At 41.0% G+C, this 22,810-nt stretch overlaps 1 protein-coding gene across 11 annotated transcripts in view; it reads left to right on the top strand.

Annotated features, from left to right (window-relative positions):
• pleca (plectin a) overlaps positions 1 to 22,810 on the top strand; it is a 112,956-nt gene that overhangs the window by 47,673 nt on the left and 42,473 nt on the right. For 3 of the 11 annotated variants that reach the window (XM_039819235.1, XM_039819229.1, XM_039819228.1), the window contains exon 1: positions 18,636 to 18,859. The exons of 4 other annotated variants lie outside the window; for them this stretch is intronic. In XM_039819235.1, the coding sequence (XP_039675169.1) occupies positions 18,709 to 18,859 (151 nt within the window). In that variant the 5' untranslated portion in view covers positions 18,636 to 18,708. Of the gene's footprint in view, positions 1 to 11,896; positions 11,980 to 14,125; positions 14,362 to 18,635; positions 18,860 to 22,810 lie in introns of those variants that run through there. 4 more of the 11 variants (XM_039819241.1, XM_039819238.1, XM_039819234.1 and 1 more) reach the window with 2 other exon arrangements.

Genomic DNA, 22,810 nt, shown 5'->3' with positions numbered 1-22,810 from the left:
GTCATCATGTCGGACACTCTTTGCTCTGATGCCAAGTGAATCAACTGTATGTGATCTGTAGCTCGAGGCTGTGTCTGTGTCCCAGTCTTTCTTTCTGTACTTTTGTATCTCAAATCTTGATCTTCAACCCCTTGGTGAGAGGATGGAATCATGTGTGATGCCGTCAGTTTGTACAGTCTAAGGGTCCACTTTATGTGCAATATTAGGACTGAAAGTATTTATAACTTTCATTTAATGTATTCTGTTGATTTTATTTTAATTATTTTAATTTTACAATGAACCTATACATAAGATCCCAAGAGCCCAAGGTGATGTCTTCAGATTACTTGTTCCGTCTGACCAACACTCCAAAACCTAAAGATATTAAATTCCTCATATTTGGCTTTTTTCTTGATACATTACTTAAACAACTAGTTGATTTTCAAAATTATTGTTGATTCATTTAATGTCAGTTGACTAATTGATCAGTCTGCTAATTGCTTTTGCCTTATATTGACAGTTATAGACTTGTTGATCGACTTTGATGTCTCCGTAGATGTTATAGGAAATGGGTTACAAAGCCTGCCTGAACCTCAAAGTACCTTCACATGATGCATATACTATATTTTGCTTGTGTAACTATCCAGAGTGGGTTATATTCAAGCATCCCTCCTACTGACATTTAAGTTTGTCAGTAATTGTAAGTTATAAAGCTGTCGTCCTTGTGCCATTTCCAGAACTTGCCTGGCATTAGACAAAGTCATAAAAGCTGCAGAGGCTGTTTGTTTGCCAACCCTCACCGCAGGCAAAACAGACAACAACAGCCAGCAAGGCGCCCCACCTTATGAAAAAAATCTGCTCTTACCTTATAAGACCTCTTCTTTGCCATTCTCCTCCAGACAAATTGTAGTAACTATCATGCATTTTTCTCATGGCGGTGCAAAGTCTGGGAGTGAACTGGAAGAGGACAGAGAAGAAGGGAATGTAGCTGGACAGAGGGGAGGTGAAGCACTCAGTGAAAGGGTTTATTTTAAAGTAGCCCCTTTCACACTGTCACGGTTGTGTTTATGAGGAGGGCAAAGCTGATATATAGGACTCCACTAATGGCACCCCTCACATATCATGCTGACAAAGTGGCCTCAGTCTTTTCCAGACTGACTATAGGAGTGTCATCCAAGGCTTTGCCAAAGTGCCTTTTAAGTTTTGTTCTTGCTTATCTGGCAATCAAAAACACCGTTGTTGCACCACGGTGGATATTTTACCCATTACCTTAAATACCCTCGGGTGACATCCTGTGGACAAAGTTTCTTCTTCATCTGGTAGTTAATTAGCATCTGAGAATTAGGGTATTTTAATGAGCCGTGGAGCCGGCCATGAAGAAAAAGTTACTTAAAGTGTAACCATTTATGCTATTTCAACTGCAGTACACCATGGTTTATATTAGACATATTAGACATATGTTTCAATCAGGTTTTTCAGAGCATCACTGATTTCTCCCTGGTCTTAAAGATTTTGTAAATTTTGGAGAGAACAGGCCAATTTCAATCAGTTTGCACCTCCATGAGCATCCCTAGGTTACATAACTACCTTAGCCATGAACTAACCCATATATGGACACTCTCTTCTCAAGATGTAGAGCTAATCTCATTTGACCACTTGCTAGATATTGTCCATGTGTTTGCAAAGTTCAGTGTAGTGCCCCTGTTTCTTTATGTTCTGTTGTCAATTCAACCTATCACTATATATCAGCTTGGTTTTGAATCTGAAAGTCAAGAGAAGAAATACTGTCTTTTGAGTATCACTTGCTGTAAGAACAGAATATGGCTGTAATTAGCTTGGATTCACAGCAATTACAATAGATTCCAGTGGTGACTGTTGATCGGTATGTTCAGTATGTTGTAAACAATCCTTGCTTTGCCAATTGATAACTCAAAATGCTGCTTCCAGCAGAGCTGCTGAGCTACGAGGAGGCAACAGCGTGATGCAGAAGTGTTGTGGAGACATAGGAAACATGAGTAACATAAATATTCTTTAATATTTCCACTTCTAGTTCCTGTGGTCAGGGTTTTATTTCAGGTTTGGGTTTTCTAGACCGGAGATGAAAGTGTGTGTGCATGGTAACATAACAATCACTCTCCAAAATAATGTCTGCCCTCACCTCATCCTGTATCCACGCTGCCAGTTTGTCAATCTTTCAATGTTTTTATCATCTGAAACTTGGATGTTCATTTATAGTTGCGCGGTGATAAACCACTGAGCGCCTCTCACTTCCAGGAAGCCTGTAAGTGTTTTTTGTGTTGCCAGTAGCAATGCTTTCTCATCTGACCACTGTTCTGGCCTTGTGTATTTACTCATATTTCTATGGTGCATCATGTTTCTATGGTTACAGGCATTCCTGGTCAACCACACCCTACCATGGTTGTTTGGTGACTCACTACAGTGGCCAGTCTCACACACACACACACACACCGGAAACTCTCATATTTCCTCCTCTTCGGTTGCTATGGCGTATGGTTAATCACACGTATGGTTAATCACACGATACTCTTATGATCTGATTTGGCAAACTGGAAACTCCGTCAATTTGCAGTCATCCATTAGCGGCTTTCCAAGTCGGCCATTTTAGCTCAGTGAGCTTTCAGACAATCTGAGCTGCGTTTCCACTTTAAATGCTTTATAGGGTATCTGTCGACACCGCAGCTGCTTCATGCCTCCCTGGGATGCCTCACGGGGGTCTCCTCTTAAGTCTGTAAGTTCAGTGATTCAGCCAAACAGTGCTGTGAGCATCCATTAGCGGCTCACACTGACAGCCATTTTACCCTGAATGCCCTCTAGCCAGCTCATGTTTCAATGCTTTTATACTGATCAACATTTATAGCCTGAGTGGCTTGTGCAATACCAGCTGAAACTTTTTGCCTTGCTTTGTCATCTCCTTGTCAAGATTACATTTATGGTGTACTTTCCTCATACCCAAATTAAAAACATCTCATGGGTGTTGCAGATAAACAGACACGTCACACATTTCATACTCATCGACCTTTGTGTTTTAAGTCAACGGTAAATACCTTGCACCACCACCACCTGACTGTTACGACTTGTCATCCTGCAGACTTGTTTAAGTCTTTCTTATCAGCAACAGAACAGTAACCTGCTACAGGTGATTCAGATTCAGCATCTTGCTCAAGGATTGGTCTTAAAGGTTTAAATCCAGACCTTAACTCAGCTGCCTACTTATTTACAGACATGGCTGGTTTGTATCAGTCCCACATGGGCTAAAGTCAAACAGTTGTCATACGCATTTAGGGCTGCGGTGTCGTAACTTCGATACCGGTTCCTGAACGATAATGTTTTCTATACCAATCTTATAAAATCCATTTTAACAGAAAGAAATTACAACATTACAGATTACGGTACAAATCTTATTGGCTCACCGACCCTGAGGTATTGAAATTTGGTATTGAATGACGAGGCATTTTTCTATACTCTATATTAAGGAGGCAATTTGGGCGTTGCCTAAAAAGTATTGAATTTGGTACCCGGCCTGACAGGGTCTTATCACTGTCCTGCTCTTTTTCCATTGCAGATCTTATCCCTCAATATGTCTCAAATATATAAAATACATCGCAAGGCTTATCTGTGTGTTGGGAGGATAAGTAAAGGGAGCAGGACCGCTAATGCCTAAAAATACGCCTGAATAATAGTTGTTTTCTTATCTGTGTTTTTTGACAAATGGCCATTAAATAGACATGCATCCTTACTGCTCAAAGATGTTTTTAGTTCTTTAAACCTCAGGGCATTTTTAATAAGGCACATCAGCGGATAATCAGTCTTCCTTGGGAAAAATATGTTCTCCAAATCAGTAAAATATTTTTGAAATTCAGTGAACATGAGGTGAACAGATGTCAGATCCAACTCCACAACAGAGAGAACAGATGGAACATGGAAAAAGATGGATGAAGTGACACCCTTTGATACATATCTAGCTAATAAATTTACTTTTATTTCACTTCAGACGGTTTACCTAGCAGAATGGCTGTAGGTGTTTATTGGGTGCACGCTAGATTGTGATCACTGAGGAATAGTCCGTTTATCACCAGATGTGTGTGTGTGTGTGTGTGTATATATATTGTTTAAGCAATACTCCTCCCAGCACTTTTCCCACTGCTCCGTTTCCAAATGTCAAAATGCAAAGTTGCATTTAACAACCTGGAAGACAACCAAATAGCTTAAATGACTTGCTGTAAAGTCTGTACTGGAATGCAGAGAGCACTTCATCTGCCAGAAGAGTTGAATGGGTTTGTTTTTAAAGCAGCCAATGTCACCTTGAGTTGTCTCCATTCTCTCGTCCACTGCCACTTCCACCATGGCAACACGTTTCCATCACGCCGGGACACAAGCGGGAATAAACCAACTTCTTTATTTATATCCAGGCAAAGGTTAAGCATGCTGTGTTTGCTTCATGGTTAAACATATTCACATGGGGTAGCTGCTTAGAATTTTAGTGATTGTCTTCATTTTAAGAAGTTACCGCATAGTATATATTCATTCCCATTTGGTTGATAGTGAATTTGTGACTCAGTAGTGTTTATTTAGACATGTGTAACTGTGTTATAGCTGATGCGTTGTGTACTGTGTGTTATTAGAAAGGCTGTAGTTGAGAGCTGAAGCTAGAAGAGGTTTGACGCAGGTACAGACTGCTTAATTTCTCTCCATCTGCGGTTTAGTGGTAGTAGCAAAACAAAAGTCTGTTGTTGCAGCGGTTTTGTTTGATTTAGAGCCCAAGGACAGGTAATGAAGAGCACATGGAGATAAAGGCTTTGCCTCCAATGAACCAACACAGGCCCCAAGGTTTTGGATGAATCAAAATACCACTGAATTATTGCCCTGTGAGAGATCTGTTTTCTTCTACCATCAATTATTTTATCTGCTGTGCCATATGTCAAGACTTTAACCATGCTAGCAAAGCAGCAATTCAGCCATCTTCATGATTTGTGATTCATTCTTCCAGATATCTTCACTTCAGTATATCATTCCTGGCTATCAAAATACCAGGGAACTGGCACATCATTTGCCTGGTGTGATCTGCAGTGGTGCCTTGTCTGGCGAAAAAAGTATTTTACAGTGATTGTTTTAACGTTCCCATGTCCCAGAAAGGTGGGTTATCTCCACCTGCAGAGTTCAGTGTGACTAAAAGGACTTTTGTATTATTTTGTATTATACCTATTGTATTTGTTCAAAGTTGTATGTGGCCTCTACACAGAGCCTGTGTTGAACTGTAAGAATGATTGACTAATACTGTTTAACCCAGACCTGCTGGAGTCCTCACTAAGCTCGATGCCTCTAATGTATGTCGTTATTGCCAGCGATTTGTTATGAAACATTGCTCCCAGTAGAGTGTGAATCTGTTTCACATTCCTTTTTTTTGACAAACAGGGTGACAAACTATTAGAATGGTAAATGTTAAACAGTGCTAACAGATGTTCTCCTGTATTTGCAGAACTGTAAGCTTCACAGTTATCTGATCACTTTCTGCTGTACTAGGTACTATGTATAGCCTGGGACTCTTAATGGGATCTGCAGAGGGCACTGTAGCATGTGCTTTATTCTGATATTTATTATAGGATGACAGTGAATCAGTGCAACTGGCAGAGAAGGGAACAGTTCTACCACATAAAGGCAAACGGTAAAAATCACCATCCCCTGCAAACATTTTCCAAACCTTCTCCTTCGTATTTTTAGCCCCACTGGCAACCATGGTCATCCTGGATTCCATATTGCTTTCCAGTGTCGAGCAGTCTCAGAGAGGGTGGGTAACAGAACATTGAACACAGGCCCATTTGTCTTCTTTTGAGGGAAAGAAATTACTTGATAGCTTTTCCATTTAGGTTTGCAGAGTTGGCTGCTTGTGGATTTGGGCTGTGACTGCTGAGGGAAAAGTAGGGACATGATGGACTCTTTCAGTAGTTGAGTCTTAGGTTTAGGCTTTCCAACTCCCAACCTTTAGAAATGAAAAGGAGCTTTGACAGTATATAATATCGGGCACCTTCAGCAGTTTAACATACAAAGTGTGCTGTTCATTTTGTACCCTTGCCTTTTGTCAAAGTGACACGTTAAATACCATCAATCTGTAGCTTTTAAAGGTTGTAGACTTGCTACAGCTGTGTGTTGTGTTTTGTGTTGGTGGTGGTTTTCCCCTCAGCCCTGTTGATAGCGGGTTGTGTGTCATCTCTGCCGCTTATCAGATGATGAACCTTTTTATCTGTCGGCTCGCTTCCTCCGCTGGATACACTCAGCCTGGTTTTACAGCTAGAGCATCAGCTGTACACTAAGTCTCTCAGTACAGTATACACTGTGATTTAAAGTTATATCTATTATAAATCTTTACACCAGACAAAACATGTCATGTGACTGAGTGCTCTACAATATGACTTAGAAGAGAGCAAGAGACACCGACCGAGGAGCAAACCTTCGATTTACATTTGTAAAATAACATGCTTTTTGAGTGTGGTTTAATCTCATTGTTTATTAGAAAATAATTTTTTTGACTAATTTCAGGCCTAAAGCAGAGACCTCTATGTTCTAGAAGGAATGTATTTCTTAAACTGTTTTTAAATTAGGATAGTAGAATATCCCATCTGCAAAAACTATCCATCTTCCCAAGTATTAAACCCTTTTTAAAGTAGAAAACTAACATTGGAGAGATACATTTCTACATGTTTAAAATGTTTACAAAATAGTTTATGACGTTACAATTTCTCTTTCAGATTTTTTGTTATTATTTTGTTATAAGTGTTGATTGAGTTTGAGACAGTATTAACATCTTATTTCTTATAAGAATGATAGAATTGTTGATTTGTATAAGAGATGGGAAACTATGAGAATAAGGAAGTATGAGATTTAAAACTACATTATTTATTTTCTTAATCCTTAAAACTGGCGAAAGACGGTGTTGGGCTTGCATCAGTAATGCCCATCAGCCGCACAGAGTACAAACCTTCTCTACTCGGCTCCCTCTGATCTTTTTGGTTTCTGTTTTCATCCTTTGTGCACACACCCCCTTGAATTCTCCTCCTTTCATCCCTCTCGCCTCTCTTCTATACAGTTTCTCTTTCGACGGGGGACTGAGAAAGGTAGGAGGGGTTGTGAGCATCGCTGTTTCTCCATGCTGACTCATGATGATAATTTGGTAGATAAATCCTTTATCACAGTGAAGCAAAAGGAAAGATTTTTGTCTTGTTAGTTTGATGCTACTGCATGCAAACACCGTATAGTAAAGTGGTACTAGTCAGAAATATTTTAAGAGGAAATTCCTCAAAGAGATAAAAGAAAACTAGTAGTTAAAATGGTGGCTGGAATGGTAATGCCCTTAGCCGATCTGAGGGCAATCTATGAGCTTCTCTTTCGAGATGGTGTGATTGTGGCCAAGAAGGACAAGCGTCCACAGTCCATGCACCCTGACATCACAGGGGTTACCAACATGAAGGTAATCAGCGCCATGGGCTCTCTCAAATCTAAGGGCTGTGTCAGGGAGACTTTTGCTTGGAAACATGCCTATTACTATCTCACCAACGAAGGAATTGCATACCTGCGAAGTGCAAACAGTGAAAGGCCCCACATCGTACATCCCAAAACCCAAACCTGTAAGAGAAAGCCAAGAGACCCTGATGGACAGGCACATTTACCGCCACAAGAGAGTTAAAGAGGGAGAACAAGCTAAGATACCTACAATACACTTCAGAGGCTCCTACCAGTGTGATGCATCAGTTGGCCAGCCTGGTGTTCAGACCCAGACTTTTTTAAAGGATTTCTGCAGAGAAGAGGAACATTGGGCCAATGCGGGTAACAGGAAAAGTTTTGGAGCGTCTTTTCTCCCCACTAAGGACAGAGCCACCAGATGTCCTGACTCAGTGAAGGAGACCAAGCTACCAGTTTCTTTAGTCCCCTCTTCTTCAATTGTACCAAAGTTCTCCAAAGAGATGCCAACTGTTCACACGGTTCCTTGTGCCCCAGTGACGGAAGTCCAGGAGAAGTGTGTTAAGATGGCTGCTCCAAACCCACCTGCAGCTTTGGAAGAATCTGAATGTATGGAAATGCAGGAGGCTACGATTAAGGAGCCCCCACAAGAACTGGCACCAGATGTAACAAGAGGAGAAAACTCAAATCTAGCCTTGGAGGTACCTGGAGAGGTAGCACCTGAGGTTGAACCTGGTGAACATGTGGTGGTGGACCGGCAAACAATCCTTTTGTTGGCAGAGCTTACTGAAAAGGATGAACGACCAGACGTTAAAGATGAAGGTGTTCTTGAGGAAGCTGATGTGGGGACTGAAGAAACTGTTGAGAAGTTGTCATATGATGTTGAGACGATGAAACAGCTGTATGTTGATGTCTGCGGTCCTGTGACCAAGGCTAAGGCCTCTAAGTCTGATCCTGACCATGACTCAGCAACCTCTCCATCAACAGCCACAGAAACAGTTGTGGATTATGACACTGCTGATATAGCGGACACCCAGAAAGTCATGGAGAAGACCATTCCTACGACAGCCATCTCTGGGTTTCGTGTCTCAGAGACCTCCACCGGTGCAGCCTCTGAGGCAGGCTGTCCCAGCCCTGTAGTCCCTTCAGAGTGTCCAGTTATTGCCCTGAAGACCACTCTGCTTCAGGGAGACCAAGGCTTCCTCAACGAGGACCCTGAGAATCAGCAGGATGTTCAGAGGGTCTGGCCTGATTTCCTGGAAGGTTTGAGTTTGTCTTAGTTCTTCATCCTTCTCCTCTTCATCTCTTTCCTCCTCTCTTATCTTGTCTGCAGTAGTGGCTATCTGGGTGTTGCTATGGGCAATGTGTTTGGGAGGTTGAGAGAGGGATAATTTAATCTTCTAACAATACAAGTAATGCTCTTGTCGTTTCCCATACAGCTTAATAACAACCAGACTGCCAATTAGGTGTCATTTTACTGGATGCATGAAGACTTGGGCCAACCTGTGGCTTACTTGTATGGCCAGTTGTGAAGTCTTAGGTTTTAATCTCACATACAAGTCCTATAATTGATTTCATATAGATGTTTGCACAATTTTCAGTGTCAATTTGTGTTAAAATAGAGGCATCTGTGCAGGCAGGAGTTTTAAAACAAAGTGCATAACCATTTGCATATTTAGTGTTCACTTATTTGATTTACTAAATGTCACAGATTAACTAATTAACTAATATCTGTGCTGTTTTTTGGTGCCAATTTCTGTGCGCAAATATTTATAAATGCTTCCTGTGAGATGTTTCTGGGTGAGATCAAACAGAAAGCTGTGACTTGCATGTTAGACAGAGGTAGCAGATCATCTGTTTAGTGATGCTGATACATGCTTGTTCCATACAAGTACAGACACAGGCAGTCACCCTAGGGTATTTATATATTGTCTATACTGTCACATGAACGGATGCACATCCATGGGGAAACTTGTCTTTATCGTGCTGTAGACCAGCTTTAATCACATCAAGGCATGTAAATAGATATACAGACATACATTTATACATACAGTATAGTTCAAGGAAATTGGGTCTACTAGAGCAACTTCTAGTTAGGCTAGTTAATATTTAATTTGGTAGGTATTTTGTAGATTTTAATAGCTTGTATATAATTAAATCCATTTACAAATTAGAAGATATTTTAACCTATTAAAACATACATAAAACATACATGTAGATATTGTTGATATAAAGTTGTGTTTGACTGATGACTGATGGAGTTCATTCTGCCACCTGCTGGGGGAAAAGTGATCTGCTTTAAATACATTCCTGCTACTATATTGCACATTATTTACATGCACAGACCGTCCTGTCATGTTCTCTTCATCTTACAGAACAGTCAGCGTTTCTCATAGTTGCTATATAAATATGTATGACTCACACAGATTGGTGATGAGCAGTGCTTCTGCATAAGCCCCATATTGAAGTTCCAGGCTTTACCTTAATATGCAGCCTGCCTCAGAACTTTCCATTTTCAGGGCTGATATGTGACTAAGCAGAGAGCCTGGGAAATGTGAGTCCAATTAAGCCACACTCAGCTTTTCCTGCCTGTGCCTCCGCAAGAAGGGCGAAGCAGCAGAAGCAGTCCAGATGAGAACGTGTGGCAGTTGCCACCTTCCATCTGCTCTTCAGCGTTTTAGCCCAGCCTGCAATGAATGTAAACTCCAACATTTAAAAAGACCATACCGTACTAGAATGGAATGCAGCACACAGAGTCACTAACCTGCTGTGTCATAGTACTATATGTTGCATTTATTATGTAATATAGTGACAAAAAGAAATCAACAAGAAACCACTTGAACTGCGATGGAAATGAATAATACTAGAGACTTCATGGAGGCTCTGATTCAACACGGCCAAGGTAGGAAGTCTTTGTTCATGGAACAGTTCTATCTTCTTACCAAAAGGTGTCAGCACATAAATACTTTATGGTGAGTCTGAGCTTGTGCAGAGGACCAAAGAGGATGGAGTAGGTATGGGTGTGTCTCTCACTGCCAGTGTATCAGATAACCCAGGACAGAGTTGGATGTTGTTTGTGATTAAGTGACAGCACATTGTTTTAAAGGTTTTTAAGATTGCTTTTTACCAGAATTGCACCCTCTGTGTCTGGTTTATTCAGATCCCAGTGTTTATTTAGACAATAAGAGTGAAACAGATTATAGTTCATAACTTGAGTTAGATACCACCCACGCTGATAGACCGTGTCTGGGATCATGTTCCCTGGTGTTAAATCTAGGGGGTGTGGGCAGCAGGAGGGCCCCTGACTGGATGCCTTACTCCCCCCCCCCAAGATTGTTCCGGGTGAATACTAGGGATCACAGTGAAGTACCAGGCCTGGGTAGGCTCAGAAATAATGCACAGCTGCATAGATTACATGCCGTTGAGATACACAGACTGTGTGTTGCCTTGAGTAGAGACGCAGCATTTTAGTTTTGCTTGTTATTGTAATTTATCTGTCGGGGCTGCAACTAATGATTTTTTTTTTTTTATTACTTTTGGTATAAATCATTTAGTTGATAAAATGTGAAACAAATTGAATTTAATTGAAATTAAGCCCAGAGCTGAGAGCCTACATCTTCATTTTGTTTGTTTTGTTTGACTAACAGTCCAAAATAAAAAGATATTTAACCTGCAGTTATATAAGCCACATCTCATATTTGAGAAACTGCAACCAGGGAATGTTTGACAGTTCAAACATAAAAGTTACTGCAACTGGGTAGTACAAGGAATAGCACTTCATGTTAATAGTTAATGTTCTTAACAGTTCAACACAAATAAACCACAATGAGAATAATGGCCAAAATGAAAAAATATAGCCTACAGTTATACAAAGATACTACTGTACTGTATAGATGTGTGCTAATATAGCCAATATGTTAGATACTAGTACAAATCCTCTATTATTATTTTCAAATTTTTATTATTAATGATCAGTGAAATGTTTCAGACTCAGCTCCCACTTTTTTCCCATTTTTTTTTAGCTTTAAATCCATTGTCGTGTATGACTAACAGTATGATCCATATCCTGTGAATATGGGGGCATATTTTAACTGTCTCCGACTTTTTAATGGATTAAACAGAGAATCCTTTGTTATAGTAGCTTGCTGGCAAAAAATCATGTTTTCCGCTCTTTGTCTAAAGCCTGTAAGAAAATGTGTCCCTGGGAGTTTCTGCAGCCCTACACATGGATTCCATCCAGTGGCGTTCGTCAGAAACCACCACGCATGAGATGCTGTTTCCACTAAGGAAAGCCTCACAAATTAAGTCAAACTCGCAACGCTGTCTAGTTTTCACTTCCCAGCCGTGCCTCCGGTTCTCTTTTTTTTTTTTCATGCTTTTTCAGCACGCCCCCCTGAGTTTTCATCAGAACACAATGTCGTGAGGTCAGATTTGACTCCTTGGCAGTTCAGTATTTTCTCTAAAAGTTGTGAAGACGCTGAGCAAAGATGGACTTATGCTGCTGTTTCTGTCCAGGACCACCAAACGGTAGGTTTCCTTTTTACAGAAACATTTAATTTTAAATGCTATATCAGTACATTTGGGGATGCTAAAACAGGAATAATTGATAGAGTTAAATGTCTTGCATTATGCATGTCATCTCAGGACAGTGCCACTCCCAGCATCAGTATCTTTTTAGACGATTGCAAATTAAAAACGTCTCTGACATTCCTCTCATTGCTTACCTACCTGTGCTCTTTGGGAAATATTTGTCATTAGCAATTGAAGCATTTTAACTGAAATCAAAAGACCTTTTTACTTAACAAACTATATATTGATTTAAAGTTTGGCTTTATTGCCTTCGTATGAGTATGCTAAGCATTTATCACAATATGGGAATGATTGAGCAAACACATACCATGTGAAGAGAGTGGGAGGGGGCTGGCTCCTCCCATGAAGGAGTGGTAGAATGAATGAATTCCAGACATCTGTACTGCTCCCTCGGTTTTATTTCCTTTGCTCAGTCTTCACTGTAACTAACTGACAATTTGAGCTGCCAGCTTCTGAGGCTTTGGGGATTTGGTTGACATTTTGAAAATAGGATCATTTAGGGTTTTACCGAGAATTATCTGCCAACACGTCAGATGAAAATCACCCAGTTACAATCACCCTTTCTTATTTGTTGCGAGTGTCCTTTAGCTTCAGTTCCCAACTGCTTTATTTATTAAATGTACAGTATTCTCTCAACTCTGTCATAGCGTACCCTAGTTTTTTCAGTCTGTCAAACGCCTGTCCACCAGAGGACTTTTCTGAACTCTCCTCTGTATACTATTTGACACTGTGCTCATGCCAAAGGCAGCTTGAGCTCTACGTCTATTTCTGCTTGTTTAATGGAGCACGTGTGGTCATGACACTGGTCTTGGTGTTGGGTTACTGCGTAACGTTCTGGCAACAGAAACTCTGGCAGAGTTGCCATTTTGCCCGCAGCGAGATACTTTTGATGTCTCAACAGTGATGCAAGCAGGTGTTGTAGCTGTTACAGTTAGTGTTATTAGAGAAGATCCATCAAGTGTTAAGGGTTTACAGTCCTTGCATAGCTCTATGCACTGGGTTAACACTGAATACAAAAGGCATGTTGCTGAGACCCAGGTGAAATGCTCAGAGAGGAATATACTGGTGATAACACAGTGACAGCGAGATTGTAGTTACAGATGATTGACAGGTTTGAAAGTGTCTAACTCAAGTGATGTTGTCAGAAGGGGATCGTTCTAGTATAAGCAGACATTTTCCCTCAAGGTTCTTCAGTGTTTTAATAACAGGACCTGTCCAGAGGAAAAATGAAAAGCACTTTCTAAATTACGGGTTAAAAAATGCAGTTGGTATTTTGAAAGGGTTGGTGGTAAAACCGTATGCGGTTAAAAATGTTTCTGGGAAGCTTATAGGTTCTGGTTGTGTTGTCCCAAGCATAAGAAAGCAATTAGCATCTCTACAGTAGGGAAACAGTGAAGTTACATAATGAGAATGAATTGATTGCGAGTGGGTTATTCTGTGAAGGGGAAAAATAAACTGGGGAGGCATGGCTTCAATATAAACATTAAGAAAAGGAGGAAGGGGTTGGTCTTGGATGATCTGTGACTCATAAAACATGGTGGAAAATAACTGAAGGGGCTTTGGTGGGTAAAATAAAATCCTATGGAGTGAATGAGTTGGAAACTTTGACACTGGCTCAAGGAGGATCACACTCGCGCTTAGTTTCGCTTCTTATCAAGGCTGACTGGAATGATTTTTGTTTTTTTTGGGTGTGTGTGGATGTGTGTGTGTCTCACACAAAACAGCCTCATATATTATTAACTCCTGCAGATAGGCTGCAGCGAGATAGTTCCTGTAGGGCAAAACCAGTGGAGTCACTTGAGCCATGGAGGGGGGGTGCAAAACTTATTTTTAACTACTACAAGGCTGCAAGGTTGCTTGTGCTGGGAGAATTACAGCTAATTTTGAAATAAGTACAACTTAAGATAACAAAGAAGAGTGTGAAAAAGATTTAAAGAGGAATTGTTAGAGTAAAGTACAGGGAAAAAGGGGGAGGGAGGGAGATTGGCCACTTCTGCCAGAGGACTGAGTCACAGGGAAGAGAGGAGAGGGAGGGGTGCTCTTTCGCTCTTCTCTCTCTCGTAAAAGTCACGGACAACTTGGCTGCACTGCTTGTTTTAAAGTCCGTGATGGCACCAAAGCCCTAGGTGCACACCCCCTCCACTCCCCTCACCTTTCACCCCCAGCCCTCCCTTCTTTCTTCAGAGCCTGGGACTCTCCACTTTGTAACAGGCCCGATGCCGGCAAGCCCCCCTGGAAATGTGTTCCCAGCCCTTGTGGTTGTGGGTCACATTGTTACTTTAATCTTTGCCTGGCAGTGGAGAGTACGGAAGAACCAAGGTAAGAAAAGCTAGAAATCTCATCGCTACAAGGCTTACTTCAGGAGAGATGACGGTGTCTTAAGAGGAAGGTAGATCAAGGGTTTTCTGTGCAAATAGTTTCTCGCCGGCTGTTCTCGTCTGTCGTCTCTGCTCTCTCCTGTCCTGTGTGTTTTTCTGTCGCACACTCCTCTCTCGTCCTCACTCCCCCCTCTTTTTTCCCTCACACGTCTCGGTTTCCTGTGGTGCGGAGATGTTGCAGTTAACCCTGTAAATGCTGGCTGTAATGTGATGACGTCGGAGCTGGAGTATTCTGGTTGACTGTTTTTTGTTTGCTTCGTCAGAGCTTTGATGTGCACACCTCAGCATCAGCTTTGCTCCTCCGCTGGTACTTGAATAGTGTCCTTTTAAAAATGCGTCATCATTTCATTCAAATTCTATCTTTGTAGAGATGTGGCTTGAGTTGTGTGTGAGTTTAAGCCCTTGACTAGTCTTTTATATATCTTTATTTGTGGTTTCTCCTCTATTGTCATTAGACTTGTTCAGTCGGTTTCTTCTTGGAATGCTGTTAAGTGTAAAAAGTTAAGCACTTCCTTTTCACATACCAATCATGTGCTTGCAGGAAAAATTATTACTCTTTGATCCACCGAATAGCCTGAAGGTTACCTGCAGGCATCTGTGGCTTTAAATGTCACCAGCCACACCTCAGGCAGACCTAGTTTACTGTTGACACAGCTTGGCACAATGTCAAACACACCTCTGCCGGCGACACCCTCAGGCAAATTAAAGGTCTGAGTGACAGTCTGAGTCTGCAGGTGAAGATAAAGGGCAGTTGTTTTTGTCCCACCTCTGAAAGTAATGTGAGAAACCGGTTTGACTAACAGACACTCACAATTCAGTAACTTTGGACAATGAAGCAGCTTAAAAGAATAAAGTAGCCCCAAGTCACACCTTAACTTATCTACCTGAACTTTAAATGAATCAAGCTATAAACTGTTTGTAACAGTAGGAATGCACACTGTCCTGAAACGTTTGGTTGTTTTGCTAAACTGAAGCCAGGCACTGTACTTTTCCCTTACCGCTCCCTGTGGTCTAGGTCAGATAGTAGTAAACAGCACAATCCTGTTCAAAGGAAGTCAAGGAGAACACACCTTGAGTAGATAAGGGTAGTTTTCCCCTGGGACCGACCTGAGATCAGTTTGTTTTGACAGTAAGAGTACTTTTTCAGAACAGTGGCAAGTCATCAGAGGAATAAACAGACCCACAAACGTTATCTTATTCCCATTAAGGCTTAATATGCAAATCAGAACAAAAGTAAAAAGTGGAAACACATTAAATACAGATGTATCCACCTCTCCTCATCTGTGCTCCATGAGTATATATATTCTGTAGGCTGTGTACAGCTGGAGCACTGATCAAATAAAGGTTTCCAGGAAGAGTAGTTTGACTGGTAAATTGCTGGCAAACATTGCATTGCAAAACTGTGCTATCTCTGCCTTCTGTCAATATCCAGCCGATTTGCATTTCAAGAGATCTGCTTTCAGCTGTGTATTTGCCGCAGTGCAGACAATAAGTTTAAACCCTGTGCATCAGCAACGGTCATATTCCTTCTTCCCAGCACTTGTCTGCACTTTAATGATGTATTTTCAACAGAGGAGGGAGGTTTCACGATCAATTTCTGTCTGTCTGATTTGTACGGGACCTGTAGTGTAAACAATGGCCACACTTCCAAACATCCGCAGTATCACATGCTGAAGGTAAGGATGCAGCTGGTCTACTTGTGTAAGTTAGCAGGAGCCACAAGGTGCCTTTGACACAGTGGGAAGGGGAAAGTAGGTAAAAGGGATTTTTACCCAGAGCCAGGTTTAAAAAAAGCTCACAGAGTGCCACGCATGGCGACTGGCTAATGGTAGTGAACTCGACACTGGGGACAGTGGACTGTATCCTGGTTACAGTCACAACAAACTGAAGCAGGAGGTCTATGGCTTTCCTTCACAAGGCCGCATGCGGATCCTCGGGACCTTTAAAAGAATCTGAGTTCTCTGTTGGTCAAATCATAAAAACAAGGCTTTTGACCTCTTCTTCAACACTCTGTAATGCCGACCCTTGTCGCGTTTGACTCTTCTTTTATCTTAAGATTTACGTTAACGGTTTTGTACGAGGCTCTCTGAAGACTCAATAGATTAAAAAGCTCCATTCGCTTCACAACACTCAATTTGTCTAATCCGTTTGGGAAGCCACTCCCAATCTGCATCAGTGTTCATGGAGGACCCACTAGACTGGCGGCTGTGTCTGCTAAACCACATGCCACATTGTAGGATTGGGTTTAGATTTTGACTGGTGGTTAGAAGCTGTGACTCACTTTCCTGTCTCCTTTCACTGTGCCAGTAATAACAGACTTAAGGAAGGAGGATGGCCCGCTCTGCTTTAACTAAAAAAGTGAAAAAACATGCCGTTATTGAAGGACGCCAAGTGTTGAAAACAATGCCCTCCCACCACGTCCCTACATGCCCTTCACAATAGCAAGCGTAACATAAAACACATTAGTGGTAAACCTTGCAAGTAGTCAGGGCTCTCCCAGTTATGGCAGAGCAGCTCGGCTCTGATCTGTGTTTATGTTTCAGAGGGTGAAGGGCCAGCAACCGTGTCTCCTCGACATGTGATAAAGTCTCAACCACTCCTTTTAGGAAAATTGGCACCACCTCCTGCAGACATCTGAACACATGCATCCTCCATCAATCCAAGTTTTAATTATTTTAAGATTAAGGACACAATAGTAGTAACATGTTAGTGTCTTTGATAGTTTGCTTTAATTGAATTATTTTATGAATTTATTTATTGGTGTTTATTGATGTTTTCAAATGCTAAAGTCAGTTATCTTACTCTTAAACACAGGCTGTGGTTTACTGCAGCATTTGAATGCTGTTCAATAGCGCTTTTGTGTGATCCAGAGAATTAAGCCCGTGGGTGTATTAGTTATCATTTCCTACTTTTGTTATCACTGTCAGAGATGCAAACCTGTTTTATAAAACTGACAACAGCCACAGCAGAATTCCAAATTGCATCAAAGGCTATAGCTTAAACTAATTACATTTTATTCTTTTCTACCAAATAGTTAGAGGCAAACCATGGAGACATTAAAAGAAAAGCACATGTTCATATTGTATGCAGTTATGTGTAGCAACCATGATCTTTACTCTTGCAAAATAATTCTGTAAATAAACAGCCAAATATCTTGTAAGCAACAGCTAAGAAAAAAATGCATTTTTGGAATATTTTAAGTAACCTACTACTACTAATACGTACTCTCGTTCTGAATAGAAATTTACAGATGTTCCTTTGAGTGGAGTGAAGTTCAGTTGCTGAAAAGCTTTAGTTGCTGGTGTTATTTTGTTTGAATTACAGTTCTATAGCTAGATTGTCTTTAGCATGACCTAAAATATGTATGAAATTGAAATTGAAATTGTTTATTTAAGAGGATAACCCCTTGAGATGAAGCATCTCGTTTTCGAGGGGGTCCTCGAGACAACGGACAATAAGACAAGGACAATACAATACAGGACATATACATTCACACTCGCTTGAGCTCTCCCTCATCCCACCCCACCCCTCTCACATTGGTGGTTTGTGCTGCCTTAACTTAAAATAAGCCAATAAAATTATAAGCTTGTGAATGTGATCCCTTTCTTAATGTTACGCAAAGAAAGAGAGAAAACAAGACTCATATGTTGGAGTTATTTATGATCCACAGCTGTTGTACATGCGTGGGAGGGAAGGTGATCATTTATTAGGCTGCCTGCGGGCAAAAGTTGCTTATGTGCGCAGTCAAACACTACCCTTCGTTAACACATAGTGAGACAACAGAGAGGAGCATCTCTCGCTGTGTAATTATCATATTAAATGTGGCTTCCCAAGTTATTCTAGTTTCTGCTTTGCACTTCGGAGCCTGGGTGGTTATGTAATCTGGGGAGAGGCCTAGACATCACACATGCTAAAATAGGGACGTAGCGTGTACTCCTCAGCAGCATATACAACCCTCCGGTCTGTTTATTTCGGGACGTCTCTCTCAGGCGCGCTTCAATGGCACAAATCGTTGTTACTGTACGCGCTACGCACGAAGGCGGCAACAGAGGAGGATGGAGCAGCAGAGAGCTCTCCAGTTCATCTCAGTAAACAGAACAAAAGTGGGCTGGGCTTGTGACAAAGTGTCTGCAATCTGACACGACACTGCTTTTTTTTTTTTCTGTGGCTCGGATAGAGGAGAAAGAAAAGTTTTGAGGGCTCGTTACGAGAAATACGCGAGTCAGGGGGCGTTTTCGGGAAAGCCCAGCGCGCTGTTCGTTTACGCGCGGAACAGACACACAGCAGGATGGCCGAAGTGGAGGATACGATGCGCGCTGCTGTGCCGTCCTGGTGCGGCGGGCTGGAGCACCAAATGCTATATCGACGAACTAATTACATCCATGAAATGAGCTGCGGAGAAGTGGGGACTCATCTGTACAGCCGCATGTGCTGCGCAGGTAGGTCCGAGCGCTCAGCCGCCCTCTCCTTCTCTCAGCGCTTGTGCTGTAATAGGAGGAGGTTCTGCTTGGGAGGGGCTGTTGGGGTGCTGATGGTGATGATGTTAACCTTTTCCATGCCTCCACCCACAAGACATGAAGAGAGGTTTCACAGCAAAGCTTTGTTTGTTTGTTTGTTTTTTAATTATTATTATTGTTTCATTAACTGTTATTGCACTTTTATAAAATTTGACACAAAGATAACATGAGCATTATCAGTGATGACAATATCCTGACGAGAGCAGATTACTGTAATGTGTAGAGCTGAAATGACTTGCTAATTATTGATTACTTCTTGTCTGAATCAAATTGTGAAGTGGTCCAGTAAGCTGATAGGAAAGCCACAGAATCCCTATATTCTAAACAGTTACAAAGGATCGCTGGAACTATTTTGAAAGACCACTCCCAGCCTATACATCGGGAATTTCAGCTGCTACCGTCGGGACGCAGGTATGAAGTACCACCCTGTAAAACTAAGCGATACAGAAACAGCTTTGTCCCAGCGGCTATACGTATATTAAATAAGTAGTAGCAATACAGGTCTGCTGCCTTATTTATTTTTATTAATTAATTGATTTTTATATTTTTCTTTGTGTCTGCGGAACTATTGATTTAATGTATTTTATTAGTAATGAGCAATGATGTCTCCTTTGTCACGTTACATCCTACAGTCTGCTGCTGATTGTGTGTTTGTGTGTGTGTGTGTGTGTGTGTGTGTGTGTGTGTGTGTGTGTGTGTGTTTGTAAAAGGAGGCTGACCCATTCAACTCCCACTGTAAGCCAAATCTACCTTTTGGGTATTAATAATGTTACCTTGACCAGCTTCTCAAATTCAACTATTTTCTGGTAATGTTAATAAGCTAAAAACCGTTGGGCTTTAGACTGTTGCCATTTAAATATGCAACCTTTTCTGACGTTTAATAAACCAAATGATGAATGGATTTAACAAGACAATCATCAGATTATCAGATCAATTATTGTTAGTTATAATAAATAGTTAATTGCAGCTCTTATAGGTAATGTCAATTGTCTTTTATTTGAAGGCGTTTGATGGTTTTAATGTTACAAGCTTTAACAGGGGTCTGTAGTCTAAAAATGTATAGTGAGTACTGAGCTTTGTTTTAAAAGGATAATGTGTGTCACTGCTGCCTCTTGGCACAATCACTGTTGACATTTGAATACAATAACGACTCCGTAAACATTCATATTTTGTTAAGAAAAGGCTTAATCTGAGTGAAATGTTGAATAAATGTTTGTTTATCTACTTTATTATTCACTCTGAACATGTCACAAAGATAATCTGTAATTTATCAAATCTTCTAAATGTCTGTATTATTATTTGCGGACTGTGGTGCTGTGAGAAAGTTTTTTTTTTTTTTTTTCTCATTCCAAAGCTAAAGTTCTCCAGAGGTTTGGGGCCAAAACCGCTCTTTAAACAGTACGCTGATGGACTCCCAGCTTCTGTGTGTTTTTGATGTGTTGTCATAGCAACCACTCACAAATCACTCTTCCCACATTTAAAAGAGACGGTCTATGAATCAGCACTGCAGGGCCCCAAGTGGCCGTGGACTTTCTTAACAGTAGTCGGAACTCTTATCTGAATTTAGAGCAAAGAGGGTTGCCAACTACTAGTTAGACATCAAAGTGGATTACAGTAGAGCATTACATATTTTGACTTTTCTTATGATTTGTTGTGCAGCTTTTCCAACAGAAGAGGGAGACAAATCGTGTTGAGAAATAAGTTTATCTTCTTTTTAATTGGCCTTGGCAGTCACATCTGAAGATCATAAATCCAGCAATAATCTAGTTCTCATATTCTCATAATTGCAAGATTGTAAAAACATATGGCTATTTATATGTGCTTTTGAATGCATATTTCCTGAAAGTGACACTCCTACTTTAAAAGTGATTTGGAGTCATCTGTCCTCTTTAATTATGGAGAGAAAAATAACGTTGGCAATGTTAGAAAACAACTCAACGTCTGTGTTGTTGTTTCTTTGCACCGCCTATCAGCACCTGAGATTGTTTTAAAAAGGAATACATTCCTCACAGTTACAGACAGAGCTGTTCCACTGTGGTAGTGCATGCTTTCATGCCCGCTTCAGGTTGGATCTGCCCCATAATGCCCTGGGGCTTTCATTCTTCACCTTGACAAAGTTTCTCCCTGAACTGTCCAACTTTCCTACCATGATCCGTCCATCATAAACCCCATCAGGACCTGCTAGCCAGATGATACATGGTGTTAGTTAACATTCCTGTCCTCGGTGGGACTGAGATCGCATGCTGTCACTTGCACAGATGTACAGGTAGACAGAGTTCTTCGGGGAGGGGTGGTGTTATCGCAGAGGGGCGGCTCCCCCTGTCTGTGAGGAGGGTGGGCGCGCCCTCAGGAATGCATAGACTTTCATGCTTCTCACGCCAGAACTGTCATCATAAAACCCCTATCAGCTCTCACTGCTCGGGGTTATCATCACATGTTATCAGTAAGAAGGAACGGAGAAATATCCACACAGTACTGCACTGTGTGCACCTACCAGCAAGTTGTTGATAGCAACCTTTTTTTTATAGTCACATATTTGCATCACATTAAAAGTGCTTGTGCCTCTTTGTTACTTTTTCAACATTATACAAAATTGGATTTTAAGTAAATATTAATATTTAAGTAATATTACTGCAATGTCTGATTGTGTCAAGACTTCAATCAGCTGATATCGGCACACATTTTCGCATCTATTGGGAGCTGCAAAGCGCCACAATAGTTCAAATGCAGGTAGGCAAGGGAAACCAATTGCAAGTGAATACTTGCAATTTGTAGTTCATAAGCTTTTGGAGAAATTCTCCCTAATACACCTTATGATTTTACACATTTTTTAAACACCCTATAGCCTTGTGTTGAGGTCTGTGGCTTTTACTTCTCAAGTCCTGACAAGCCACCTCCAGCTGTTGGTATCCAAAAAATCTCTGCCTTACAGCCTTATGTCAGTATCTGCACGGAAAATTGATGCCCTTTAGGGTGAAAGGTGTTACAGGTATTTAGGTGCTACGGGACATGAATGTGGTCGTGTGGAGGTGCTAGTTTAGAAACCCTAACTTCCAAGAAAAACAATGCTGTGTCTTGTTCAGAGAGTTTATCTGAGATTATTTGTGCAGCTGCACAGATGGACAGTTTTATTGCATGATTAAGATGCAGAAGTAACAATTCTCTTTTTCTTTTAGCATTCATGCACATAAACACACACACCGTCCAGTCAATCCATGCAGAGCCACAATGGTGGCTCTATGTCTGGAATAATTTTCTGCAGCAGTGTAGTTACTCTCTTAAGAGTTTTTTGGAAGCTCAACAGAAGCTTTTATTCAAGATTGGAAATTCATCTGAGAAAAATTGTCCAAGCCTAATGCTCGAATACCATGTTATGTCTCACAGGTTGTTCTCATTAGAGATCTTTAAATGCTTCTATTTTCTTCTTGCTGCTGAATTCTCTCCTGTAGACAACTCCCCTACTCCGACCACACACACACTGGCCCCCCCCCACCCAGACTAGGAATCTGTACTGACAAACAAGTTTCATGCATTCGTTAGTTAGGACAAACTATGTTTTAGGACAGCATGGCTTTTCTACCGGCCCTCTTACAGTAAGATGACCTGAGTTCAAGTTTTTGAACGTTCTCTTTCAGTGTGTTTCAGCAGGCCGTTAGCCTAACCTCTGACCTTTCTCTGAAGATAATCTCTTATAAATCTCGACGTTTTACTGATGCTCTTGTTAAGAGTGACTGGAAGTAGTGTACAATTAATACATTTTATTTCAATTTTATCAATCAATTTTATTTGTCACATGAAATCGTACGAGGTACAATTCCAGGGAAATGTTATCCCATCAGCTCCTTAAACTTGATGTGCATGATTCATCATAAA

The sequence above is a fragment of the Perca fluviatilis genome, chromosome 13 (genome assembly GCF_010015445.1).
Source record: "Perca fluviatilis chromosome 13, GENO_Pfluv_1.0, whole genome shotgun sequence".
Taxonomy (NCBI): domain Eukaryota; kingdom Metazoa; phylum Chordata; class Actinopteri; order Perciformes; family Percidae; genus Perca; species Perca fluviatilis.
This window is presented reverse-complemented; position numbering and strand designations above follow the sequence as displayed.